This window comes from Chaetodon auriga, chromosome 20 (assembly GCF_051107435.1).
Source record: "Chaetodon auriga isolate fChaAug3 chromosome 20, fChaAug3.hap1, whole genome shotgun sequence".
Taxonomy (NCBI): domain Eukaryota; kingdom Metazoa; phylum Chordata; class Actinopteri; order Chaetodontiformes; family Chaetodontidae; genus Chaetodon; species Chaetodon auriga.
In genome coordinates this window covers 21,414,957-21,442,945 of record NC_135093.1, presented here as the reverse complement: position 1 = coordinate 21,442,945, position 27,989 = coordinate 21,414,957, and the positions used below count along the sequence as shown (strand labels likewise).

Genomic DNA, 27,989 nt, shown 5'->3' with positions numbered 1-27,989 from the left:
GTTTTCATGATCATTTACACCATCCAAACACAAATGGACTCTAAGCAAACCTTGAAGCGCCTTTGCAAATATGGAAAGATTTCCATTTTTCCGTTTTCATTATGTTTTTAGAGAATACAATCTGTAGTCAAATAAGGTAAAAAATAAGATGATAATTCATTTTTTTTCTAACTTGGGTCTTAATTTTGTAATTTAGGCCATCATTCCTATTGGTGATAATAACCAAGTTAACCAGGTTGACTGATCTGGAAATGCCACAACCTGCGATCAGATTAACCTTAAAAATGAGTTTAACACTGGGCACTTACTGACCCCCAGTTTCTCCCACTCTCTGTGCAGTGTGTAGTCCTGTGGTTTTTCTTAGCTAGAATACCCCTGGCTTTGCTCTTTGGTAATTTTTGGCCACTTAATGGCAGCACAAGATGTAAACACAACACTGGCATATTATCGCTATATAAAGTTGAACAATTTTCTATTTAAGGTACACATCCAGCAGATGCGAAGCAGCATTAACATTCTTTTGGAGTAATGTTTGTGTCCACCTAGCAGGTCTGTACAATCAAAGCTTTAGTCCAATATTCACTTTCTTTTAAGATGTAGTTTGGTCTCCACCTACTCATGAGAAAACTATCTGGCTATTTAGCTACTAAATGCTCCACTATCCCCGCTAGTCTCTAACATTGTCCGTATGCTGTGTGGTGCTGAGCAAGAAGTGTACAGTAGGTTTATCTGAGCTTTTTCACTGAAAAAAATCTGCCTGCTGCTGCAGAGATCTATGGGGAATAGCTGAGACAGTTAATAATTATCTGTGAGCTCTTCACTGCACACAAGAGACATAGAAATAATGGCCATTATAAAAATGAGACCCAAGTTGTAATTAACTGAAATTATTATTTAGAAATGTCAATACCCAGAATTTATTCAGTTTCTACTAAAGAACCTCAGGGTTGGTGCAAATGATTTTCTTAAGGTCATGGCAAATTCCTTTTTTTGTGTCTAGTCGCTGTCTCTATCTATGTCTTCATTCTCCTGCAGGGCATCATGGCTGTCCTCCTCTTCATCCTCCTCAGCCTCTTCCTCTTCCCCTCCTCCATTCATCATCTCCATCTCAACCTCCACAGCACCCTCCTCAACCTCTCCATCAACTCCACTGAAGGCCTCAGCATCTTGTGACACTTCCACCATCTCTGTGCCTTGGACCACCTCAACAGCGCCTTCACGGATTTTCTTGACATGGAAGGTGAAGGGGGGCACCTTGTATACGGCAGTCTTAGACCGGGCATAAACAACATGGTCTGGTGTGAAGGCTTTCTTCACCTTGTCACGCGATGTCTGGATCTTTTGCTTCCTGTCAGGGTTGACGCTCATGCGTGTTCCAAGCTTTCCCATCTTCTTCTCAATGTTGTGACGTGTCCTCTCCAGGTTTTCCTTGGTCCTCTGTTTGGTCTTCTCTAAATTCTCCTTGGTTTTCTGCTTGGTCTTTTCCAGGTTCTCTTTTGTCTTTTGCTTTGTCTTCTCCAGGTTCTCCTTGGTTTTTTGTCTGGTCTTCTCCAGGTTCTCTTTGGTCTTTGCTCTGGTCTTATCCATCTTCTCCTTTGAGAAGACTGTCTTCAGGGTTTGTACACGCTGCAGGCTGCTGCGCTTGATGCGCTCAGCACGAGACTCCTCAATAGTCTCCTCAATCTCGAATCCTTCCTCATCTGATGAGAGGTCCACATGGGGTTTGTCTGCCTTTTCTTCTCCTCCTTCCTCTCCAGGCTCTTCCGCAGCTTCCTTGAGCTCTAGCAGACTGCCTCCCCTGCTTCCTGACACAGACTCAGAAACTTTCATGGATTTAGAGACGCTGAGTTTTGAGGGAACCTTCACTTCATCCTGAGGAGAGGAGAACATAAAGAATGTTAGTGCTGTTTGCTGTTATAAGTAGTACTTTCTCAAAGTTCAGGCAGCATCAAGAGAACTCTTGAAATTTTACTTTTAGACATCAAACTATGGTTGAGAGTGGCCGATAAAAATGGCTGAGAAACATCTATTTTGTTAACTACAAAAAGTTAAAAATGTAGTATAAAATGTTGAACTAACAGCAAGAGAAAGGTCTTTTCTTCTTGACATATGAATTTACAAATTCCAACAGCTAGAACACACTATAATTAATGCAAATGTTGTGTGTTAAGTTGATAAGCTTGTAAAGTTGATGTGTTTGATGGCTTTAAGAATTTGGCTGAGTTGTAGTAAGCAATCTCCCAGAAATCTGTCATTACTAAAACTGTTATACAGCTATGTCAGTACATTTATTAGTGTTATCATCTTGGTCAGGCCAAAATACCATTACAAGTATATTAAAAGAAGAATTTACTAATGCTCAATTGAGTTCATGATTAAAGTAGCAACAGGCTTGGAACAACCATAAACAGAACCATGACAAACACTGCCTGGCCAAAAAAAACAGTCGCCACCAAAAAAAAGGAAAAAAAAATCACACACTAATATTTCGTTGGACCGCCTCTGGCTTTGATCACGGCACGCATTCGCCATGGCATTGTTTCGATAAGGTTCTGCAATGTCACAAGATTTATTTCTGTCCAGTGTTGCATTAATTTTTCACCAAGATCTTGTATTAATGATGGGAGAGTCGGACCACTGCGCAACGCCTTCTCTAGCACATCCCAAAGATTCTCAATGGGGTTAAGGTCTGGACTCTGTGGTGGCCAATCCATGTTTGAAAATTATGTCTCATGCTCCCTGAACCACTCTTTCACAATGTGAGCCCGATGAATCCTGGCATTGTCATCTTGGAATATGCCCGTGCCATCAGGCAAGAAAAAATCCATTGATGGATGAATAACCTGGTCATTCAGTATATTCAGGTAGTCAGCTGACCTCATTCTTTGGGCACATAATGTTGCTGAACCTAGACTAACCTAGATACTAGGCATGATGGGTGCATCACTTCATCTGTTAGATCCAGGTGGTGACTTTTTTTTTGGGCCAGGCAGTGTATTATTACCTTGTAAAGTTGATATGGCTAGCGTATTACCAAACAAGTGCCCATTCAAACACCCTGTAGACATGGAGCAATATTAGCATTCATTTAGAGTCATGTTTGTGACCACCCTATGAATTTAAGTCCAATATTCACTCTACCTTGTGCTCTTGTTTGGCCTCCACCAACTCGTGAGAAATAATTTTTGGCTCTGTAGCTGCTAAATGTTCCACATTGTGTGCTTGCTCTTCGGGTGGTGGGCAAGTAGTGTACAGTGGTTTTATCAGAGACTTCTCACTGAAGCAGTTGTATGCTGCTGCTAGAAATTAGTGTCATAAGATTGGTGGGACTGAACCAAAATAGCAAAGTTGTGGGCCGTGAAACAAATAATGACTGAAAAGATTCTAAAAAGGGGTTTGTCAGTATGAGTGAATGACTATGACTTTCATGTTATAGCCTATGTGATCCTTTCATCAATAAAAAAGTTTGATTAGTGCAGCTTTACGGTTAAAATTAGCTCATCTAAAGGTTAGTTCTTTTAGCTTAGGGTGAGGTTTAGCAGGAGCATTGGAATTAGGGTTTGGTTAGTTGAATGTTAGGAATTGGCATAAGCAGTGTCTTTGGGATTGTGGTATTGGTAAAATGAATGGAATGTCTTCACAATTCTGAAATGCGTGTATGTCTATTTGTACATTTTCCCTTTATCTATGTGCACATGTACACACAGGCTAACTGAGGTGAGGACCATGACTCACCAGTCAGGGACAGGGTTTGCTACACAATAGAGGCATTAGAGGCCAGCGTAAAACAGAGATGTGGGCTGGTTACATTTGGCAGAGGCAAGACCAAGGGAAATCTGTAACAAGACTCCAGGGTTCACTCATTTATGTCATACCGCAGGGAGAAATGACAAAGAAAAATGTCTGAGAGACAAGGGAATGAAAACATGGAAATGGAAATAGGCTGGGGTGGGGGGTGGGGGTGAAGTGTTAAAGTGTTATGCAACGAATCACAGTCTCAGTGCAAAGCTGCACATACCCTTCTGCTCACATTAACAAGATATGCAAAGTACACACACTTAACACAGACTGTATACACACAGAAACACATGCTGGCTAATGCAGAGGGGAGGAGAGAGCTCCAGGATGTTCCTGTCAGGATCAGGGTGAGTTGAAGTTTTGTTGTCTAATCATGTTTCTTTCTGCAGGCTGACACATGCTCTGATTCTCCCTCTTAGAACACCCAGAAACATTACCTGTTTACTGAGACACAACCACAGCAGGAGACAGAAATATGAAAGTGACAAATGTTCCAGGTCATTTCTCCTGTAGTTTGTGAAAGATAACCCAATAAACTAAATATTGAAAGTATGTTGAGTTTTTGTGTTTTCACATTCACCTGCCTATGGAACGTACTTCAGGGATGGAAACCAGAGGTGGGGAAAAGTCATTGTTTTGCCAGTCACATGAAAGTGTAAATTGTTGCTTATGTTCTACATGTCTGTTTTTCACTGACCACAAGAGAGGCTCTACATTTCTGGCTTGTGGTAGACATCAAGTCTCTCCAACATGAAAGTGACGGAACGAGTCACTGGTGTTAATGTCAAAGTTGAGTTCATGACGCGAATTGTCCTCAAGTCAGATTACAGTGAACAGCAAACTGACAAACTGGATGTCCACTGGAGATTTCACTCTTCATAGTAATGGCTGAGGCTGGTTTGAGACCTTTTGTATAACAATGCCAACATTTTGTGATTGGCAACAGGATTTGTTCAGAGATTCAAATAGCTCCAGTGTTGTGCCCATTGACTGCTGTTTCCCCTAGCTGGAGATATTGTTGATCAATTCAGAGCTTTATAAACAGGGTTAAGAATTGGGAAGTTTCCTTCTTAGCTAGCTACCAAGTTACATCCATAAAAATGTGACAGAAAATGGCCTCAGTGTGAAAAGCATTGGTGAGATCAAAATTTAACTAGAAAAATTATGTTAAATTTTGTATAAAGGTTGATGCGAAGGGATGGACCCATTCCATTTTGGAAACTCCATAGGTGTACCACTAGTACAACCCACAGAATCTTAAAATTTCTACACAATATTTCCATGCAATTTGGTCATGGGTTGAACCATTTTGATTTTAATGACACCATTACCTTTCCTTTAGCACCCCCTCGGGACACAGTAGCCCCACTACATACAAAGCTCAAAAAAGCTGTTCTATCACTGTGGTGTAATGAACCTTGCAGCCTCCAAAGCCTTCTTGCCTTTGGATGTTTAGTTTTTGTACATAAATGTTTCCTCAGCACAGGTTTTACAGGTCCAGTACAAAACACCATACACACAGACACAGACACAGACACAGACACACACACACACACACACACACACACACACACACACACACACACACACACACGAAAAAAAACAAAAAAACAATGACCTGACTCCATCCACCACCCTGATAAAACATTTCTGCATAGCACCACTTTATGCTCTTCTCCTTTTTCTGTCATACATTCCTTCATTTGACTGGCCCCTCTGTGTCCCATCCACCCTTTCTTGCCTCTCCCCATTTGCATTCCGGATAAGAAAGCTATTTTTTCCCTTCTCTCATGTGCTCCCACCACATTGTAAATACAATGCTACAGTTAGTTAATGGAGGGATGGAAAGAGGGGCGAGGGGAGGGGGTCTTCCTCTTTCCATCACAGCAAATCCTCATCCAATTGGGCTCCCGAATGTCTGCACAATGGCCAAAACTTGTATGTATTGTCTTTTCATCTCCCTTTACCCTGCGTTTATGATCAAAACAGGAACACAGCAGAGCCAGAACAAAGGACCACAGGGAGGGGGAGGGGTAAGGTGTGGAAACAGGAGATATTCCTCTGCTGTTTTATGAATTGAGTAATAGCACAAGTGGGATGATGCTTCAGAGTCTTGGAAAACCATCTGTTCAGCAGGATGATGATAGCATCAAAGTGTTGGCTGGAATGTAGGGGTATGGGGGGGGGTCCTGTCCATTGTGTTCTGTTGCTGTGTGATGGTGATTTTATGAAGGTATTGTACTGTAGTATCTTGGGTAAACTTGACCTTGGATGAGGGATCTTGGCTTTCCTGAACAGCTGTGTTGACAGGCGGGGGTGCTGGAAAATACCTGCCTCACTCATATTCATTACATCTTTTTTCAATCTCGAGGACAATGCAGTGGGTGTTGTGAATCGATTAAGCAATGTGTGGTCCAAGACTCTAACAGGGCCTTCCAGCTTGTCACAAGAGCTGGTTTTAAGGTGGATATTAGGCTTGATTGTTTGCACGCAGCTTTTTCTAGTGAGAATCTATCATTTCTTTCCAAGGAGAACGGAGTTTCCTGCCATGTCTTAAAGCAATATTTTGGAACTTTGGATTATGCTGCATATTTGCTTACATTGTTGAGAGTGAATTGGCCTGTTTAGAACAAAGACCGGAAGAAGGGGGAAACAGCTAGCCTGACTCTAGCTTTCAAATATCAAAAGCACACCTACTGAACCTACTCCTCCAACACCTCTACAACTAAACATGACACGTCAAAACACCTCCAGACCAAAGTCCAAAGTTCAGGAGATCACCAGAAACCTTAGATTTAATTTTTTGGTGTCCCTGAGTATCTAGAGCAAATCTTATAGCAATCTCACCAGCAGCTTACAAGATATCTTGTTCTAAAGTGTTAGACAAGCCAACCAACTGATTACCAAATTATGGCAAATTATGTGTAAAAGCATTGTGGATAGGATCTGAAGTTCAGTTGCACCTATTCAATTGAAGCAAACTGAGTGGCTCACATCATGTTTGGGCTTTGATATTATGCCTTGTCTAGAAACGCTTTTTCTTCTGATTTCCCATCAAACACAGTGCACACAGCAGATAACAGATGGTGGTTTTATTACATGATATTGGTGACAGTTATTCTTTAGCAGTGCAAATTTTCAGTTTATCAAATTACCCATTAACATGTAGTGAATGTGGGTCTTTGGTCTGGAACCATGGGGCTATTGCCGGCTTGCTCAGCCTTATCTCATGTGGATCTTATTGGGAATGAGGCGTGTCTCAGGGACAGATGTTCAAATGATGGACAATAAAACATAAAATAAAGGAGCCTTGGCCAGACTACGCTGGAAAAAAAGGTTGATAATATAGCTGAATCCCATTAGTTTTTAAAATCAAGTGTTGCCAGACTGTTCACTTATCTGTAAGGAACAAACAGGTCATACAAAGCCTGGGCTGTCACAGAGGAGTGCAGGAGGTCACAAGCTAATGTGTTTGCATAAGCGGGATTCAAGAGAAGCTGGCGTTCAGCAAGGAATTCTGTGCTGGGTGCATGTGTGTGTATGTGTGTCCAAAGTACATGGAAAGAGTATGTGGGGAAGTTCACGCATTCACCTTGGTGTGTTGACTTCCTGACCCTCCTAATTTAATGGGACATTGTTCTTCCATGAGGCTGCTGCACCAAAGACAGGAAGGTACACTCAGAGCCATGGAAAATAGACGAATGAGGTATGTAATGGTTCTTTGAATGTGTGTGTGTGTGTGTGTCTGTTACTCATGTTGTGGGGACATTAATATGTTTACACAGTCACATTGTGGGACTTGCCTTCCTTAAGGGACGTAAATCATTAAATTTTAAGGTGAAGACTTTGTTTAAGGTAAGGTTTAGGTTATGGAGAGGGTAAGTCTCCAGGAAATGAATGCAAGTATATGTAATGTCCCCAGAAGTGATGGAAACACAAACTGTTTGTGCGTGTGTGTGTGTGTGTGGCAGTGAGACTACATATTGCCTTTACTGCTTGCAAAACGTACATGAGATAATTTCCATATCTGGTTTGCACTTAAATTGCAAAATAATAGTCGAGACACAACTAGTTGCAAAACACACTGAATCACAATGTGTGTGTGTGTGTTTGTGTGCGTGTGTGTGTGTGTGTGTGCGAGAGAGAGAGAGAGAGAGAGAGAGAGAGAGAGAGAGAGAGAGAGAGAGAGAGAGAGAGAGAGAGAGACAAAGAGTCAGTGTGTCCTGGAGCTATGGCAGTAGTCGTCTCATGATTCGTTTCATCATAACATGGGGCTGCACTCTTTGCTCTTTATCTCTTGTTATGCCTTCATGTTGATTTGAGTGTGTGTGTGTGTGTGTTGTGTGTGTGTTCACAGGGCATTGGGGTTCTGTAACCACTGCTGCGTTCCACTCTCCCACTACTAATAACACACACACACACACACACACACACACACATACGCTACACTGTTGCATTGTTGACATCAACTTTCCTACTTGTCGTTCTTTCGTTCTTTCTTTCTTTCATTCTTTCTTTTTCTCTCTCTCTCCCCAGTCCTCAGTCTGTCAGTACTGGACACGCTGCATGCAGTGACTCATGGCTAGTGGAAAAGTCATTCATATGAGAGGTGTTTACAGTGCTTTTCTCTGGCTCTCTGCCTACCACCTACCACCCATTATGCATGTGTGCACAGACACATGAAGACTCACACTTTTCAGCTCTCTGGCATAATACATTATAAGTTCACTAATACCATGAATATATAGTGAATCTTTTCCCTTAGGACTTGTCCTTACATGACGTGCGTGCTCAGAGGAAACTATATGTGCAACATGAACCTTTTACAATTTCAGCTGTCATGTAACTTTCAACAGTTAATCAGCTAAATATCAAAATTTAGAGAATTATAGAGATTATAGAGAATGGTTAGATTCAAAGTAGTATCAAAGTCTTGAGCCTTATTCTAGTTTTGATCAAATTCAGTATGTGTCATTTACATGGAACACGAGTAACCTTGTTGTTGATCTCACTGTATACATGATTTTGACACCTTTCTGGTTTCTGATCTGTGGTGAGCCAGATTTTCAAATCCCCGACAACTAGACACTCTGGTATTTCTGTACTGACTGAGTTATAGCTAAACTAGTGTTTACATCATACAATGCAACTATTAAACTATTTTCTATTTCTGCCCTCTTCCTTAGAAATTAGGAAAAAAACTAGCTCTGACAGCTCAATTAACAAAAATAAAAGGTTTAATCTTGATAGTATGTCAAATGTAAGGTGTGGGTGGAAAACTGTCCAATCTGGCAACATTCTCCACTGTTGATTTTGTCAGTTGACAATTCCAATAAAGTTTATTCAAACAAGACCACTGCTTCCTCAACAATGTTGACAAAACTATGGAACGGCTGAGATCAGCTGGCTGATGCTCTGTGTTGTCAGCACAACGCAGTGTTTCTCTTTCATGATGAGTGTGCATGGTGACTTCTGTGCACTGTCCACTGCAGCACAGCGTGAGCGTTCAGGCCTGAGCACCTACACTTTCTCACTGTGACAATGTGGGTTTTACTTTAGGTTCTAATACATCTCAGTTCCGTTTCCAAGTAGAAAGATTGTGCTTGTTTCTTGAATGTTAATAGGTGTCGAATAAAAAATTAGAAATTCAGCCTGTGTTACTGTTTGCCACAGTGTCTTTTTTTGTTTTTCTGTTACCACTAGGAGTTGTCAGTTATTTTGAGGATCATACAGGTTTTAAGTATTAAAAGTCATTTACAGTACTGCAAATTCTGCCTTGTTTACACCTAATCATTATAAAAACTGCTGCATTAATTTAAACAATGTAATGCACTTTTTCTGAGAATTTATTGGTTCCCATTCACTTCTATACAATATAAAACTTGCTTAAGTTGTGTGACCTATCAAAGTGAACATCAAGGCTGCATTCATTCTTGTCACAGCTACATTATTCTTAGAGGGTAATTGTTTGCAGACATTTCAAATTAATGTTTACTTATACTGTGTAAATATGCAACACTACTGCCAAAATGTAGTGCAGACTTAATGTTCACTAATGGATTACAAAGCTCATGAGTGCTTTTTTATTTCACTACTAGACAGATGTTAATGGAAAGCAATGGCTTGCATTCAAAAGCAGTCAGCAAAACAAGAAGTACACATGAAGTACATGAAGTACACGTGCTTGGGGAGCTTGTTACCACATAGATCTGATTATTTACACAGAGACTGTGTTTTGTCTTGTGGTAATCAGCCCATTGAATAAAGAAAGTCTCCTTTCAAAGATATTCATGATATTTCATATGGGCTTATTTGGACCTCCTGAGTGTAGCCAGTGAGCCACCGTAACTATCAACCAGCCCAAGGAAACCATGGTGGCAATAACACTGCTAAAGCAGTTACCTCAGACAGTGTGTGCCAAGTGCATGTATATACTTCCTGTCTCAGACTGAGAACTGTCATATTGTGTACATCATGTCGCTGGTATTACAGTTTGGATACACTCTGGTAAGTATATATTTTTGGACTTGTATAAAGCCCAAAAATCAAAATTGCCAGAACTAACCGTTTTCAATTTTGCTGCTTCCTCTTGCAGTCAAAAACATTTTGTTGTACTTGTGTCTCCATGGTAACAGTACTGAGACTGACTGGAACTATAATCTTTCCAGATGAAAGGAAAAAGACGTTTCATTAAAAAACAGACGAGTCATAGAGCAGGCCTACTGGAGGGGTGTGCGTGTGTGTCTGTGTGTGTGCTCATACAGATGTGTTAATGTGTGTGTGCACTGATACCCTTGAGAAGGTATAATCATACGTGTGTTTTTGTAATGAAAGTCTTTGTATGTGTGTGTGTGTATGCATATATGCACTTCTTTAATTGTGCCTGTGTTAAGGCGTGTTTTTGTGTGTATGTGTATGTGTGTGTCTGTGGGAAAAAGCACACCATGGAAGCTTTCCACTCAAAGCCCACATTGCAACCACTCATCAGCCATTGGTACACACACACACACACACACACACACACACACACACACACAGAGTGGAATCCCGCTGTAACACACCCCTCTCTGTTTCTGTTTTCCTGTTTAAACTCAAACCACCAAGAGCTCCCCTACTGCTGTGGAAAAGCCAGATGTGTGTGTGTGTGTGTGTGTGTGTGTGTGTGTGTGTGTGTGTGTGTGTGTGTGTGCGCACGCACTGTACCTGTATGACAACACGCTTACTGTACAGTGCAGTGCCGTATGAGTGTGCATTCCATTGCGCACACAAATAGACAATGTCGGGATTTTCCAGTAATTGTAGGAAAACAGGGAATCCTCATGATACAAGTGCTGCTGTAGAGGAACTGAGGCACTCAAAGAAGCAAATGAGGACACTGAATTTCCTTTTCTGGAGATGTGGAATTACAAAAACCAACTCACTTAAAACAGTGTCACCAGAAGGTCCGTTTGGAGTTGTTCTGCTCTTTTGATGCTCATCATCTTATGGAGATGATTGCAAACTCCAGAACAGCTACTGAATGACTTGTGGGGAGATTGCTTTCTCAGCTTCTGTTTTCAAGGTCAAGAATGAACTTTGAACCTTAACTTTGAACTTAACTTCACGGCTCATGCTACACAGGCTCCACAAAGCACACAAACTAAAAAAAACACTGAATTTGCGCCTTCCAGTAGTAATATACCATGTTCTTGTGGAAGTTCAGTCAGGAAGACTTTTCATTTGCATACTTTTTGTTTGCTGTCTGAAGCTGTCAGGTGAGATATCAGCTGTTCTCATGTACTGGTCACATCTATCCAATAGCACAGCGACACACCTACATTGTCATCTTGCCGCCGTTCTTTGAAAAAATTAATTTCTTTCTGCCTTAAGTAGTTCATGCTTCCGTTACGCCATCGCTGCCAGTATTTGCACATTCACCAGCTGCCTCATTTCATCATCAGTGTCAACAGAGTCATCAACCACTACCTCCAGTGTCTGGACTCCATGGGTGATTTATCTGGTTGCTGTGCAGGGTAGACATCCCTCCATTACAAAATATATCTGTAGAGTTTATGTGAAGACTTAATTGTCACATATCATCTGCAATAACAAACATCTATCTTTTTTCATTTCCTTGTCTCTCCTGATTGAAATATTTGTCTGTGACATGCTGAAACATAAAAGTAGACTCATGAAGTCAGCACACTCTATCTGCAACATCAGTGACACTAGTAAAGGCCTTGCTGATATACGGTGAGCCTGTTAAGTTAAATGATATCTTAACCACCATCATACAGTGTAAGAAATGGTTTACTTTGAATGGTTGATACTGTTTTTTGACTAAAGTCAGTATTAGCCAGATGATATATCAGTCTAATCCTTATGGCCACCATGTCAGACTGGCTCCTTTGGTTGATGGACGTGTAGGCATATATTGCTCTCAACAGTCAAGGGACTGTGTGTGTGTGTGTGTGTGTGTGTGTGTGTGTGTGTGTGTGTGTGTGTGTTTGAGTACATTTCTCATGTGAATGCCATGGGAAAGAGTGTGATGGTCACACAGCATAAAACTCTGGGGAGAGAACTCCATACTCTCCTCCTGTTTTCCACTCGTCCCCTTTAATCACAGACATGGGACCAGACAGAGAGAGAGAGATTGCTATATAAAGTGATGGCATGCCGCAGGTCCCTGAGGGGGGAGAGAGAGGGATGAGTCACCAGGCTTCTTGTTGCACTGGAGCACAGCAGAAACTTTCTTTCTTTTTTTCCTTTTCTATTCTTTTTTCTTTTTGCCCTTCTTTTTCCTTTTTTCTTTCATCTCCTTTCATTTTGTATTAGATTCTTCCAGCCTTCATTCCTTGCCTCCTTTCTTTGTTTCTCTCTACCTTCTGTGATTTCCTGGCAGTCACGGGCAGGAGAGTCAACTTCTTTCTCAGATCACTGAGGAATGAGACAGATCAGCGTCACAGCTCCATGGCAACCAAACAAATATTCTGATGCCAGTTGTGTGCCAGATACTCTTACTGTTGTTTTATTCCGTTTCACTTGTTCCAGGAAGTTTTCAGGGTCCATCACCAATGAAAGCTGCTGGTTGCATGGCAACTAGTGGCACCTCATGAGTGTCGCTGAAACTGTGTTCTGTCATTGCTGTGCTGTCAGTGCTGTGAGCTGAAATCAGTCATTTTGGTGGACAACTTGGCGGTTTAATGTGGAAGTGAGATGGAGGAGACACTGTTGTTACATAACTACTGTTATGCTAAGCTAGGCTAACCAGGTCCTAACTCCGGCTCTGTGCTTAACACAACAGACATGAGTTAATGTAAATCTGAAGAGCTCACTTTCAGAAACAAAGCAAATAGGTGTATTTCCTGAAATGCTGAAATATTCCTTTGAAGCTCTTTCATCACCTCCATTGTTAATACTTCCATCACCTCCATCCTCTCCTCTGATGTATCTCCTTATTGGGTTACTTTGTGGACAGCATGTGATGACAGTATTTCCTACATTGTGTACTGCGGTTGTGGAGCTTCAGACCACAGCTGTTTCAAAACCTCTTTTCTATTTAAAGCTTTGTAAGTATACATACATGAATCTAGCCTGAATAAAGACTTGCTGAAGTGTTTCCAAGGCTGCAGACATGTGTGTGTGAAGCAGCTCTGTGCTGCTTTCATTCTCACTCCTTTCAGCTCTCACTGCAAGACACAGCTTGCTATTGTTTCACTAGAGGTTGTTTTTATGACATTCTTTTGTTCGTGGGTATTCTGATCATGTACTTTCATGTAGGAGCACACACACACATAGTCTGTCAGAAGATATTTGTATTAAGAAACATTGTCCCACATCATCCACTGCATGTGCGAACATGCATAAGTCTTTTTCAGGGCTGAAAAAGCTCAAATTCTCCGTATGTGGTTCAACAAACAAACTTAACAGTCATTGGCATCCTCTGACCAGTCCCAGTATGACAACCTTGGTGGGAAAATTGGTAGTGATCATAATAGATAGATAGATAGATAGATAGATAGATAGATAGATAGATAGATAGATAGATAGATAGATTAACATTAAGAGTCACAGTTGAGACCTGGACACTCCTCACTGCTTATTATGTGCTACAATGACCCTCACATATACACACTGCACTTTCTGCTCTTTCTTTTTTCTATTTTACACTAATGTACCTCATTCATTACTATCATCATAGTTAACTGTTGTGTTTTTATGTGTTTATGTTCATTTATTATCATTATCGTCCACATAGTTCCTCAACAGGGCAGGGGGTAGGTGTAGGGGGCAGGGGCAGTCATTATTGGAACAGTTCATATCACTGTATTGTCTCATGCTAATTCTAAAATGCCAATAAATTACACTTACTATCAAAAGAAATGCACACAGAGAGAGAGAGAGAACAAATATAGTTCCATAGACAACACAATCCTTTGGAGTGAATGAACACAGAAGCCCAATTTTAATAACTCCTTCTGTGAGTGATATAATCCATATGGGTGCTATGAACCATTCCAATGTCATATCCAAAGACAGCTTTCTGCAAACACACGATGAGCTTACTACTCTGAAATTTTACATTTAACTTGCAGACTTTGAAGGTCCATCACAACCTTTGACGCAATTCTACTAAAAAGGATTTAATTGTGGGACGAGCAGCTGAGGCTTTGCAGCCCTGTCTCCCTCCTCTCTGGCCCACTCTGGGTCTATGTACAGTTCCCCATGCTTGACTAACAGGGACCTGGACTGCCAGGGATGACAGTGGTCGTTCCCATGGCCACCTGTGGTACTCCTTCCATTAACAATGGAGGAGGTTAGTGTTTATGGAGAGATTTATAGAGCTGCAAAAGAAATGGCTTCTTCCTCTGCTGTTTGCTCCTGTCCTTCTCTGTGCAGCATATCCTCCATTTAGGCAAATAGGAATGTTAGACTACTGAGGGGCTCAGTCATATACATTGTATGAAAAATAATAGTGATGACTCATTTTTAAAAGGGGTATAGTGATTTTCTATTGCAGTTTCATAATGTTTAGGGACATGTGTGAGAGAAAAACTAAACCAAGAATGGTCAAACACAACCGCAGAGGCTGTGATATCCTGACTTTACTATGACTTTTTGAATTGATTTGATTTTAATTAGAACTGATTTTAAGGTCCTCCTCCTTGTATACAAAACCCTTAATGGGCTAGGACCAAGCTACGTTATTAAATCCTTTGTTCATTGTTTGCCTTCAAGAACACTTTGATCACCTGCTGCTGGTCTATTAGAGGTTTCCAGCAACAGCTGAAAGAATATCAGGGATGCAGCCTTTGCCAGTTTCAACGCAAAGCTCTGGAACACTCCATCATTAGATATCAGGGAAGCCAGCTTGCTAAATATTTTCAAAACAAAGTTAAAAACCTATTTCTTTACGTTGGACTGAAACTTGGGTTTTGCCTTGCACCTAGTCAAGTAAACCGTGAACTTTTTCATCTAGATTTGGTCAGCAAAAAGACTTGCCAGTTTAATCATGAAAAATCTTGTGAACATTTCAGTCTAGTTTTAGACGAATAATGAGAATTTGAGTCAAACTTCAGAAAACTTCTTTCAAATGAGATTTCATCCAATTAACTTTAGGCAAAAATAACTTGCACTGAAAATTAACCACGAAATGACAGATTGTGTGATAGAGAAAGCAGCTTTGCAGACAGGATGACTTATTATTATTGAGGTAAGAACTAACATGTTCTGATTTGCATATGTATTTTGAGCCAACACGATTCAACAAATCCATTTGGGGCCTTATTATTGTTGTTGTTGTTGACTGTCTATACAATAGGTGACTATTGTATAGACAGTCAACAACAACACTCAACAAGTTAATAAGTAATGTAACATCATTGAACATCTTATTGTTAATGTGACTTTAATTTCAAGCTATTTTTTAGCGGCATTTATCCTAACAATAATTATACTAGGAACTCACTTTGTCGCTCTGCTGCATTATATTTGAAGATGGTCCAAATCTTGACCAGTTTTGTCCAGCCAAGCCCAGTTTTTGCCATCATGTACTTTTCCCATCACAGTGTTACATTGGCTGAGCCTCTGCAGCTGTGGGGTGCAGCCAGCCCAAGGCTTTAGCACTGCTGTTGGCAGCTGCTTTGCAAAGTCACTGAGCCTGCTGCAGGGGAAGCAACACTAAGAGTGAATCAAAACAGTAAAGTTGCAGCAGAAACTGACATGGCAGAAACTCGGCTCCAGCCTGACGATAAAAGGAACTGACCACAGTATAACTCACTAAGGAAAAATGCAACACCTCCAGAAACTTAACAAATTGGACATTTTGGACTCACCAGTGGAACAAGTTAAAGACCTGAAAGAGCTTGTTAGAGCAAGCAAGGCAGAAACAAAGCAGCTGAAAATGACTGTTTCCACTTTGGAATCCTAATTTAAAACACTGAGCAATGAGAAGAAGAGAAGAATTCACGAAAGGAAACCATGCTGGACCCAAGTGAGGCAGAGGGAATTCTTTAAGAGTACTCTGAAGAGACATTTAGATTCCTGGTGGAAGGTGCCCAAACTGTATTGAGTTGAGTATTGTGTTTTTCTAACACCAAAGGAGGATGACCTAAAAGGAAAACTGGTTTAACTTGTTGTTTACCTACTATTACCACCACTGCTAATACCATTACCACTACCACCAACCTTTAGCAAAGTTTCGTACCAAGCTTTTATCTCCATTAATGGTTTTTATCTTATGACCAAACTATCATACTTAAGTCATGTGATAATATTTTCTATTTCAATGACAACTATGCAAATTAAAGGCCAAGACATGTGGCTGAATGCTCTGAGAAAAAAATGCACTAAGTGGAACTTGGGTTAAGGATTTTTTTGTTGATTGTTTTGTTGTGATCATAGCGTAATTTATGGTAATAATGGTTCAATAGCTACATATTTAAAGATATTAACTGTTCCTATAAAGTGAAATCCACTGTTTCAGACAAAAGTACATGGGATGATAAGAGCCTGACTCAGATTACGATGCAGTTATTATGGCTGTTGTCACTGCACATGCCATAAACTTTAGAAATGTTTGAAGAAAATTTGAACATGTGAGTCTCGTGAAAGTTCAAGTCACCATGGAACTAGAGGATTTGGTAACCTATCACAAAAGTTCCTCTGTTCAGGGCCAGTAAGGTCACTTGGGGATTCAAAGCTGGAATCATATGACACAGTAGATCATATGAGGAAACAAACTAATGTTTTCAATAACCACAGCATTTGACTGTGAGTCATCAACGTCTCACTTGTGGAAGAGCTTCTACTTGGACATAAAGATGATTTGGGGTGAGACAAGGATCTGAAAGATAATTCCCCTATTGATGTCAAGTGAACAGTATTAGAACAGATTTTTCATGTTTTTCGCCACAGCTGGAAAATTCTGGTGTGAAAGTAGTGCAGAAAGACTGAAACCTTGAGGTGTCTGCCAGTGGTAGACTGCTCCCTTTTTGAATGAATTATTACTGTGCTGAGGCAACCTACAGCCTAATGTGTAAACAAGCTGAAGAGATGTAGTTGACACAAAAGTTTTTAAAAGTTGCATGATATCCATGTGGTAGATACACACAGAGCTTCTTTCAATCTGAAGAACAAAAATGTGTTTTTAGTCAGTTTCGCCAGCTCACATGAATTCATGGATGTTTCTGTCTCTTACAGAGACTCTTACTTCTACCTGCAGTGCTGTGCAATGTTCCTTTTGTCCTAGGTATACACTGCATCATTTCTTAACTGTATTTGTATGCATGTTTTTTCTCCCCATTAAACACCAGAGAGGGGCTAAATTTTCAGTTGCTCTCAGAAAAAGACTTCAAAGATGAGGTGCACACGCGATCAGCTGCTAGTGCTCTACCAAATAACTCTCCTGCATGGAGCTCAGGAGGAGACACCAGGGGTGCAGAGCTGGAGCAAAGCTGAGAACGAGGAGGAGGAGATTAAAACCCTGGTTCTGTCAGTCATCATGGGTAACATTAGATTTTTGGGAAATAAGATTAATGACCTGTGTACACTGTTTGGAACCCAGAGGGGGTACGTTAAATTACTTCAAGAAGAAAGAATATTTCAAACAAAAAATGTGCAGCTCTTGTAAATGACAGTAAAAAACTTGAAAACTTTGAATTAAATGTGTAAGAAGTAATATGTGTAATGTGCAGGTCAGTTCATCAACTCAACTCGATCAGCTGAGCAGATCACTGAAACCAAATTACAGGGTTAGGTTACTTACTGTCCTTGCTGTGATCATATTGATTACATTGTCTCCCAGATGGGAAAGGGATTGCTATTTCAAGGAAATGTTCTGTATGTGGTCCACCTTTTGTTATGCTTGATGTTGTCAGGTCACTTGCTGGAGTACTGCCCAGTCATCCGGACAAGTGCTGCAGAAAAAATCTAAAAATAATTGTACAGAACAGAGCTGCCAGATTAGCACTTCATTGCTCTTACTGTACTAATGTGTATGAGATGCATAAAAGTCTATTGTGGCTGTGGAGGTGAAATTAAAACCAAATCCTCTGTTATTCATGCAAACTATACCACACTTCTTCTGTGCATTTTTTTTTTTTTTTTTGTTATTGTGTTAATGAGGACCCCAGGAAGACTAGTGACCAGCTACCAACAAGCTAATGGAGATCCATTAAAGAATAAAGAATAAAGCCATGTTACAAACAGGGAGACGTAACAAAGAATAGACCTTTTGTCAAACTAATGACATACATTCACAATCAAGCTGATGCTGTGGCCTGAATGTCAACACCACTTGTCTAGGCCCGGCCTCAGATTTCTTCAAAACTAAACAGGAACACAATCTCCTAAAGGCTCTTTCCTTCTTACAATCAATCAAGTATGTGATATGCTATTTTTAGATGGCCCTCTTCTATTTCTCTGTCTCCATGAGCCCTCTGCTACCTCCCTCTTAGTCTCAATTGTCTCTCCTTCCTCCTCTCACTTTCTTTTTCCCTTCCTCCCCATTTTGTCAATAAGCTCTCAACAATGTCCTGACCATGTTACCTGACATGCACACCACCCCTACTTACTTTATCGAAGCCAAAAACACCCACCAAAAAGCCCTGCTACCAGCTGAATCAGTGTTAGACACAATCTGGCCTGTAAACTGAGCAGGGAGCGTTTCTGCCTCACATGTCCATATATGGACCTGGATCGACCTGTGTGAGAAGAATGGGTCCACTCTTGGTGAATTATCATGCAAAACATTACTGGGAGTGCGATCGCTCCCAGGCTGTTACTGAAATGTGCACTTTACAGTGTTGCAGACCTTGTTTAAATCTTTTTAAACCAGATGAACAAGAAGGGCAAGTGTGGAGTGTGGACACTACAGGTGTCTGCGATGGTGTTGGTGGAAAGTACAGCATAGAATGGAAGGATGAGCAAAAACCCCTTCTGACAGACTGTTTGTAAGATATTTTTTCTGCAGTCCAAGATCCTGATTCCTTTGAAGGTCAGGAGAAGTAGAAGAGAGAATGAAGCTGTGGTACAAAGGGGGGGGGACAGATTTAAAGTTTGAATTTAGCCATTTTACTGAAAATACTGAAATTTTTTACTGAAAATTGGCTTCACCCCTTTCAAGATACTGCAGGTGGCGGCGGTGAGCCCTGTCTCTTCAAAATAACTTTTACATACAACTGTGTAAAAGTGTGCTTGGCAAGTTGCAAAAATATAGGTACTGAACATTATGTTTACTGACAACATAGTTCATTTGTTTTCCACCAAAATAGGCAGTCTTGCTATCCTCTATCCATTTGTATTGACTATAACATTTTTCCGCTTTTCATACTTATGATTAGGCACTGGCAGCACTTTGTCAATATCAGGAAAACATCATGGGCTATTTCAACACAGGGAAGGTCGACAGCAATCACGACCTTGCCCTAACCTTAACCAAAGTGCTTTCGTTGCCTAAACCTGACCACAGTCAGGACAGTAACCTTGGATTCTGGTGTAACTTTCCTGCACTTCATACAGCCATCATCCACCCAACCACCTCCCTGCAACTCCAGCTCAGAACATAAAATGTAGTGTTTCATTCTCTCAAAAAATGTCTCTGAACATAATTCCAGCAGCAACAACATTTGTCACCACAACGTAATTTTGAATTCAAATTAATTGTATATAAACGGAATTCCTAGGAGGACAAGCTGCAGGCCTTGTTGGCTGGCTGGCTAATTGGTAGCTCGTCCCATTTTAAGCATTGCATTTGCCAAACATTTTACCATTCCAAGCTGATAGTGGACCTCTGTACGTAAAAATATATCAAAGAATACATAAAAAGAAGGTTGTGCTGGATAACAGGAAAAAAAATAATAAAATTATGTGTTAATTTTTCTGCAGGGAACATTAGTGACAGAATGATGGAGTAACATACAAACTACGTAGCTCCTTCACTAACCAGTTACTGACAGCAAACTGTGCAGTACTGTGCAGCACTTCTGTTGCACAGTAGTATATTCTCCAGCAGAGCAGGTTTATATAAAACTGTGTAACAGCATTCCTACCCACGTCTACAAGGAGACCTCAAAAGGTCAGCACTAGGAAAATAGTTAAAATGTAGTTATTGGTGTAAATTCATGTCAAAGTTGTACCCTGCAGGAAAAGTTACTTACTCAGCCTCTGCCAGTGGATGTGCTGCTCTAATCTACCAAAGCTTCTGAGGCAGCCAGTGAGCACGAAATGTTTATGTCTGCAGAGGAAGGACTGGTACTGAGCTATCCGAAGTCATGCCCTTTGACAATGTTTACTAAAGTTGTACTCTACACTGTACATGCCTCTCCAAGAAGATCTGTTGATTGCAGCGATTTAACTAAAATTGATTTGATTATGAAATCTGAAAATCAGAAATTCTGCGGTTTGAACAACACTGGAATAAGAGCAAGACTGGAGTAAGAGCCATTTTCCTAGATCAACACGAGATTAAGAGTTCCTGTAAAAACAAAAATTCCCCAGGCTCATTACTTACCAAGGAAATATTCAAATGACTGAAACACTCTTTAAAAGAACACACTGATACTTCCAGACTGGAAGCCTCCCAGTTTAGACTTTAAATTGGTAACTGCCGGCAGCAATTTTCAAAAAGCAATTGTGGAAATTCAGAATTACTAATCTTGGACATGCTGGTTGCTGAATATTTTCATATTGCAGATCTCTTTTGAATTACATATTTCAATTCAATAAGATGACCGGATTCATCTATAAGGGTGATCTAAAGAAAAATAATCAAATGAGAGGGGGAGGGAGTAAAATGAAAGAGTAGTGGTAAGGGAACAGGGATGGTGTGTAGGGCGGGGCGGGGTGAGGAGGACACGATGTGGAGTGAATTATCCTGGTGGGTGGAGGAGCAGGGGAGAGGGAGGAACGGGGCAGTGACTAGTTCCACATGAGAAGGAGGCAGGAGGAGGTTAGCATGGAGAGCTGGGAATGCCTGTGCAATGAATCAGCTGTCTAAATATGGTCCCTACTGTTCATTGCAACACACCCATCCACTCCCTGTACAAAGTGGATGGACGTCTCCTCTTCCTCCAGTTTATCTTTTGCTCTTACTCTCCCATGTACACAGTTCCACCCTCCTCACAGTAATGGAGGAAGCTTGTGAGGTCAATGTGTCACATATTCTCACTACACACTATGTGTTTCTTTTAGCCTACTGTCTCTACTATAGGTGGTAGCAGCTTGTACATAGACACATTCAGGACAGGGGCACAAAACAAACAGTGGACACCTGATCTTCATAGTCACTGTCTCTAGACCCCCAAGGGAGGTGGAGCATTAAAGTCTTAGTATAGTTAAATTAACCAAGTTGTGACTTGATTAATTTGTCATCAGACCACGTCCAAAGGCAATTAGTCTTATTAGCTGCTCCAAATGTCCGCAATAGAAGACGGGTTGAACATGCATGCCAGCATAAGGAAGATGCAATGAATCAAACTAATGCGGATGAACACATTTTCAGACAGTCTCTCCTCAAAGACATTCATAGTGTTAACACCAGTTCGTGGCTAGCTTTCTCTGTCTGCAGTGTGGTGCAGGGCAAGAAGAGTACAGTGGGTGATCCAAATTTTTGTTGAATTCAGCCACCTGTTGCATCTCCAAATGGATTTCTGGAGAGCAAACTTGTGGGGCAGAAACCAAAACAATCCTCTTGAAGATGCTAAAATCTTCAGTAGAGCTGAAGGCAACTGAAGAGTTGGTAACAATTCTTTTTGGCTTTGTCACTATATGTGATCCCTTTAATATGACACGTATGACATTTGATCTATAGGTAATACAAAAAACTGAGTAGTGTAGCTTTAATCTTCACTCTGCCTTGCTTCCTGTAGTTCCCTCTCTCATATGCACACTGTGTGGTACAGTTGACACATTCCAGGTAAGTGCAGTATGCTCTGTTCTCTGGCAGCATATGGCCTCAGCTGTCAAGGAACTGAACACAGATGTAAGGGAGTAAATGTCAGGCTTACTGGACGTTCAGGCTTAAATGAGCCAAAGGCACATACATGCAAGCTAACACAAACACACACACACACACACACACACACACACACACACACACACACATAGTCTCAGCTGTTAATGCAAAGAGGGAGACAGTCACTTCCAACTGATATGCTGACAGAGCTGCCACTGATGAGTTTCCACTTACACGTCAAACAGTAGCCTGAGCTAAAGCAGCATTATGATGACATTATGACATTATGAGGTATTGTTTGCATTGTTGACATTAACCACAGATGGTTTGGGTTTGCCTTTGACTGATGCTAGCTTTTGAGTGATCATGATGATTTGTGCCAGAATACAGTATAATGTAATCTCATAGTTATGTAAAGCCAAAAAGTTCCTGTAATGGTAAAACTCAGTTGAAACCAGGAAGAAACAAATCTATGCATGTTTTTGTTTGGAACTAAAATCACCAGGAAGTTTTAAAATATATGTATTAAAAAGCATACATACAGATTTATCATATCTGAGGTTGATGCAATTGCTTTTTCATTAGAAAACAAGATTAACAAAGTCATGAATCCAATTGGTGTAAGTCCTTGTTAGGACCACACTTGTGCAGGGGGCCCAGGAGGGAGTGGAGTGAAGACTGGTGGGTCGGCAGCCACTAATAAAGGAGAGATTAAACACCCTATGCTCCACTACAAAGCCCTCGTGCTGTGTCCTCCCTGTGTGAGCTGGCCGTCTGTAACAGTAAACACCACTCAGTAACAGTGTGCTTTTATTATCAGCAGGGCAGTATAAATCAATCTAAACTCTGCATTTCCCACCTCATACAAACTGAAAAACGAGAAACATTTTAGAAAAATGTCTGGAAGAGATCAGAAAACAGTATCTGTTGCTAGGTTACTTGTGTTACAAATCTACAAATAGACTCACATTAGGTCACAAACTCCAGCGACCCCTATATGGCAATATAGGGCTGTAAGGCAGAAGGTATAGAGCTATTTTGTCTTCTGTTGTACATTGTTATGAATAGCAGTGTCTGCTAAATGCTCAAAGGGTAATGTAATGCTTCCAGTGTCCCTGAAATCACTTTAATGCCAGTGAGGAACAAGGTTTGGATCATTAAAGAAAGCCTAAAGAACCATGGAAAAGCACACCTTGACCAGTCACCGTCTTGGATGGTGACTCTGTTCAGGCTCAGGTGGGTCACAGTCAGGGTGTACCAAAGTTGGGAAAAAACAAAAACCAAACATGCAAATCATTCACTTCCATTAAGACTAATGTGAAGGGTGAATCTCAACAACATTTTTTCAGGTTGCTAATTTGCTGAAATGTCATGTGTGAGAGCTACAGATTTGGTCTAAACATGTTGCTTTGACCATCATGACCTCTGAAAAGAAAAACCAATATGACTGAACAGGAAACCTTTGCAGTGCAACACTGAAGAATATCCACATCTGCACCACTACAGGAATTTTTCACATGTCGGTCTGGAGTGACATGCTAATTAAGGCTCAGTATCCTGCTCCAGGGCACTACAGCAGAACATAAATACTGGTTAAAAAGCTCTGACACACCACACTGGCAGTCAACCAGTGGAAAGTTTATTTCCTTAAGTAATGTACTTTTGTTCCTCTTGTACTTTGAGTATTTCCGTTGTATTCCACTTTGACTTCTCTATGTATACCTTGCTCTTTCCCAGGTTGGCCATTTGCTTGATGGAGATTGTAAAGGTTTGTAACAAGCTTTTTCATCCAGTGTGCAGAAACTTTTTCCTTCTACTGCATTTCAAAATGACTTGTTCTTTTTCAAATCCTCCACATTTATTTGACACCTATATAAAGTATATATAACTGATATTAACTCAACATATCTAATAACAGCACATCTGTCAATATTCATGGTTAATTTCTGATAATCATCCCATAAATTTAAAAGAAGATAAGTAGTGAGGGGAACATTTGAATGTTAAATCAAACATATCTTTCACGTTTTTCTTCTTACATTTCTGACACATACAAATATGTAATCAATACACTACATCTGTGATGAAAATGATATTGGCTGATAATATTTCTTTGGTTTGGCTCTGATGCTGTGCATTTAATGAAGCCTTAAAATGATTTTTTTTTTTTGCCTTGTTTGCCTTTCTGAGTACAATTACTGCAAAAACTAACACTACAACTACTACTGCAAATGTCCTTGTACTTCCACAGTGTTCAGATTGTTGCTGTGAATGGTGTTGATGTTGATGTGATTGTGCCTGGAGGTAGACGCCAACAGTATTAATGAGTCTTATGAAAGACCAAGTATTTATGTGTTGACACGCTGTCCAAGTAGCCAAATAAACAGTGTTACAGTTCACTGGGGGTGTTGGTGGAGGCTTTCTCTGTCTACTGCTGATTTTGAAAGAATCTGTGCTTGAAGGGCAACAGAGGAGCACAGAAAATTGAAAACAGAACAACACATTGTGGTTTACTTTTTTAATGAAGATGAATCTGACGTTATGTCATAGTTGGCAACCGTAAACAAAGCCAGTGTTTTGAGTTAGAGAGGGAGCCAGAGATAGGCATTTCAGGGGGAGTTTATCTTGCCACGGGGCCAAGCAGTTGGCTAACACTAGCAAAATCCCAACCAGTTTTGTTTTTCACTGTGTGGTATTTCAAGTGGATTGTACTGGAAACTTGCAACCCCCACTTCAAGACTTTATTAGATATGAATTAAAATGTTGATTTATGGTCCTTTCAGATTGAGAAACAGTTCAGTCATCGAATTCCTTCAGATGTGATGATGAAGATAAGCCTATTCTTGCTGAAAGCTTTGCTGTGCTCATCTGTGAATCATTATATACAAAATATTGTGCTGGTATGCCAGGACGAGGAAGCCAAATATATTGTGTAAGCATGTTAGAATGGCATTAATGCAAAAGCATTCACAGTCAGACAGTCTGGGTTGCTTAAGATGGAGCTCTCATTTGACTTCGGCCCAGCTGTTGGATAGAAACTGAGAGAAACAGAGAGAGTGAGGCTGGCCCAAGACATGATGTCTGAGTCAAGGGTGGAAACTCTGAATGTTCTCGCGCCGCTGTGCAAAAAGCTGCAAGTTATTACACATCACACTGCAGCCTCACAGGCTAAAAAAAGAAACAGGGCTCCCCTCAACTCCCATGTAAGAAAAAACCTTGCTCTCTGTCATTTCAAATGAAACATCTTCTCTTCAGAGCTCCCTTCTCTCCTGTCCCTTCCTCATGCTACTACTCTTCTGCCTTAACAGGACCTTCATCGTGCTTGTGGTATTTTCCATCTTTGTTTAAAAAAAGGAAAAGAGAGAAAGGACTTTCCGAATGGATTCCGTATGACTGAGTTTGGCTCACATGTGGAGGCTTGTATTCTTTAGTCCTATACATAGTGTGCTATTGAAGGAAAATATCTGGAAGCCAGCTGTAGTGGATACTGAGTACCTATGTACTGTAGATTTGAAGTGGGGCAGAGATGGTTTAAAACAACATCTGGCAGGTTGGCAATTGCAAACATACATCTGTGATTACGGCTTCTGTATGTTGTCTGGAGCTTTATGTTTTGGGGTACTATTTTATATAATCACTTATGAATACTCAGAAAATGTAACATATACCAAACTGGAAAATGACTGGAAGCTGTGTTTGAGCTGTGAGTGATGTACCCACTAATTGCTTCCATAGGTGTGGATATGAACCAGCAGTCTTTTAAGTTAAATTGGATTATAGATTTGGTTTTTAGGAAGAAAACTTGATTTGTTTTATATTGGACATACATATCAGTGACTGTTCATACTGTACATTTCATAGCTACATGTGTGATCAGTCACAGCTGTGCACTGATATTTACATATTGAAAGATAGTTTATTGTTCATTCTGTACATTCATTTGTCTTTAACATACAGTGTGGTCAGGGTGAATGGCACAAAAGTTTGGCATCGGAAAGCAGGATTCATATCTTCAACCTGTGTTTTGTCAGATTTATACTAAAACACTTCAGTTAAGGGTGAGGGTATGTTTAGGGGTATATGGGGTGGGGGTGTCACATAAAGTATAGAAACATCAAAGCTGCAGCACATAGACTTTCAGTATATTGAATACTCTTGTTTACCTCAGGTGATTATGTATGATTAAGTAGAAAGCAAATGAGTAAGGGGTAAACAATGCCTTTCTGTTTCTAAAATATTATCTGTCTGAGAAAAGCATTACTTTCTGAGGGGCATGTTTTTGGTACTGTTGCTTCAGTGATGAGAGATAGTACAGCCTCTTGAGCACTTGCCAGCAGTACTTTGAGGTAACCTTTAACCACTCCCTGAAATCCCCTGCACCTCAGCAAATTGAGTAACATCTCTGGCAAATCAACATTTTCCTGCTCATTCCCATCAACCCAACACTGAATCATTTTCAGCAGCGATTTTTTTTTTTTTTTTTTTGTCATGTGCCAATGATATGACTTTCATACACATACAAGAACCCAAATATTTGTTTGGTTCACCAGTGGGCCACACCCATCCCCAAACCAATTATACGTACACATCCTCAAACCTCAAACAGACAAACCGCATGTATACATGTATTCATGAACACATACACTCTCTCACCTGGTAGATCATGACTTTAAAGTTGCGTCTCTTCAGCAGCTCAGCCTCGTTGGTCTCCAGCTTCTTGATCTGGCCTCCTTGCTTCTCCAGGGTGGCCCGCACGGTCTTGACATTGACGCTCACCTTGCGCACCTTTTCCATCATCTTGTTGACGCTGTTGGATGTGGTGCTGTGGCTCTTGGACAGTTTAGTCAGCTCTCCCTGGATGCTGGTCACAGAACGCTCCATCTCCTGCTGCCTGGCCTCCAGCCCACTCTGGGTCTGCTGGATCTGGTCCACCGCCCCAATAATCTTGTCAAGTAAAGACAGAACCATGACCCCGTTCACCTGTGGGTCAAGCTTCAGCGCCTCATTCTTGTCTTCAGCAGCATCTCCCTCTGTCCCCATGGTGGACAGCTCTTTCTTGGCTGCGGCAAGGGTATCATCTTCATCATCTGAAGGTGGAAGGTTTACCTCGTCGTCTGAGATCTCAGTGAGGGTTTGAGGCTCTAGCTGGGCAATTGAGGATTCCAGTGCTTCCATGGCTGCCATGTCAGTGGATTTGTAGTGTACAAACGCTATTCAACTTGCCTTCGGATTCCTGTTCAACTGTTTGCTTTCTCACCTGTTTCTCCCTTTCTCTTCTCCGGACTTCTGTTCTTTCTCCCTACTACCTCTAAACTCACTTATCTCTCTCCAGAGTACATGCACTCTGTCTTTCTTTCTGTCTGTCTGTCTGTCTGTCTGTCTGTCTGTCTTGTCTACTTCAAATCCCTGGAATCAGGCCAGTGTGCAGGGGAAGCCAAGCGATGCTGGATGTTACCGCATGAGCGTTAGGATGTGAATACCACACCAGGCAGAGAAACCCTTCAGTCAAGCTACAGCCAGCAGGATTTTTTCTCTCCAGCCTCCACCCCCCCACTTTTTCCACTGGATTCTCCCCCTCTCCTCAAACTCCTCCCTCATCTCCTCCCTAAATACAGACACACACATATCAGTAAGACTCCACCTACAGCTGGTAGGTCCAGCCCCTCAATGATTCAGTAACACACCCCTTTGGTTAGCCTTGTCCCATCAGCATGGTTGGAATAGTTAAAGCAGAGCGCACTGATCTGGTTGTATACAA

At 40.9% G+C, this 27,989-nt stretch overlaps 1 protein-coding gene across 1 annotated transcript; it reads right to left on the bottom strand.

Annotated features, from left to right (window-relative positions):
* cavin1b (caveolae associated protein 1b) lies at positions 1–27,809 on the bottom strand. Its single transcript, XM_076760504.1, has 2 exons — positions 26,885–27,809; positions 1–1,872 (listed from the first exon to the last, which is right to left on the bottom strand). Exons 1-2 carry the CDS (start codon positions 27,413–27,415, stop codon positions 997–999), a joined length of 1,407 nt encoding a protein of 468 aa, XP_076616619.1. The 5' UTR covers positions 27,416–27,809; the 3' UTR covers positions 1–996.
* Between the last annotated feature and the right edge of the window lie 180 nt (positions 27,810–27,989).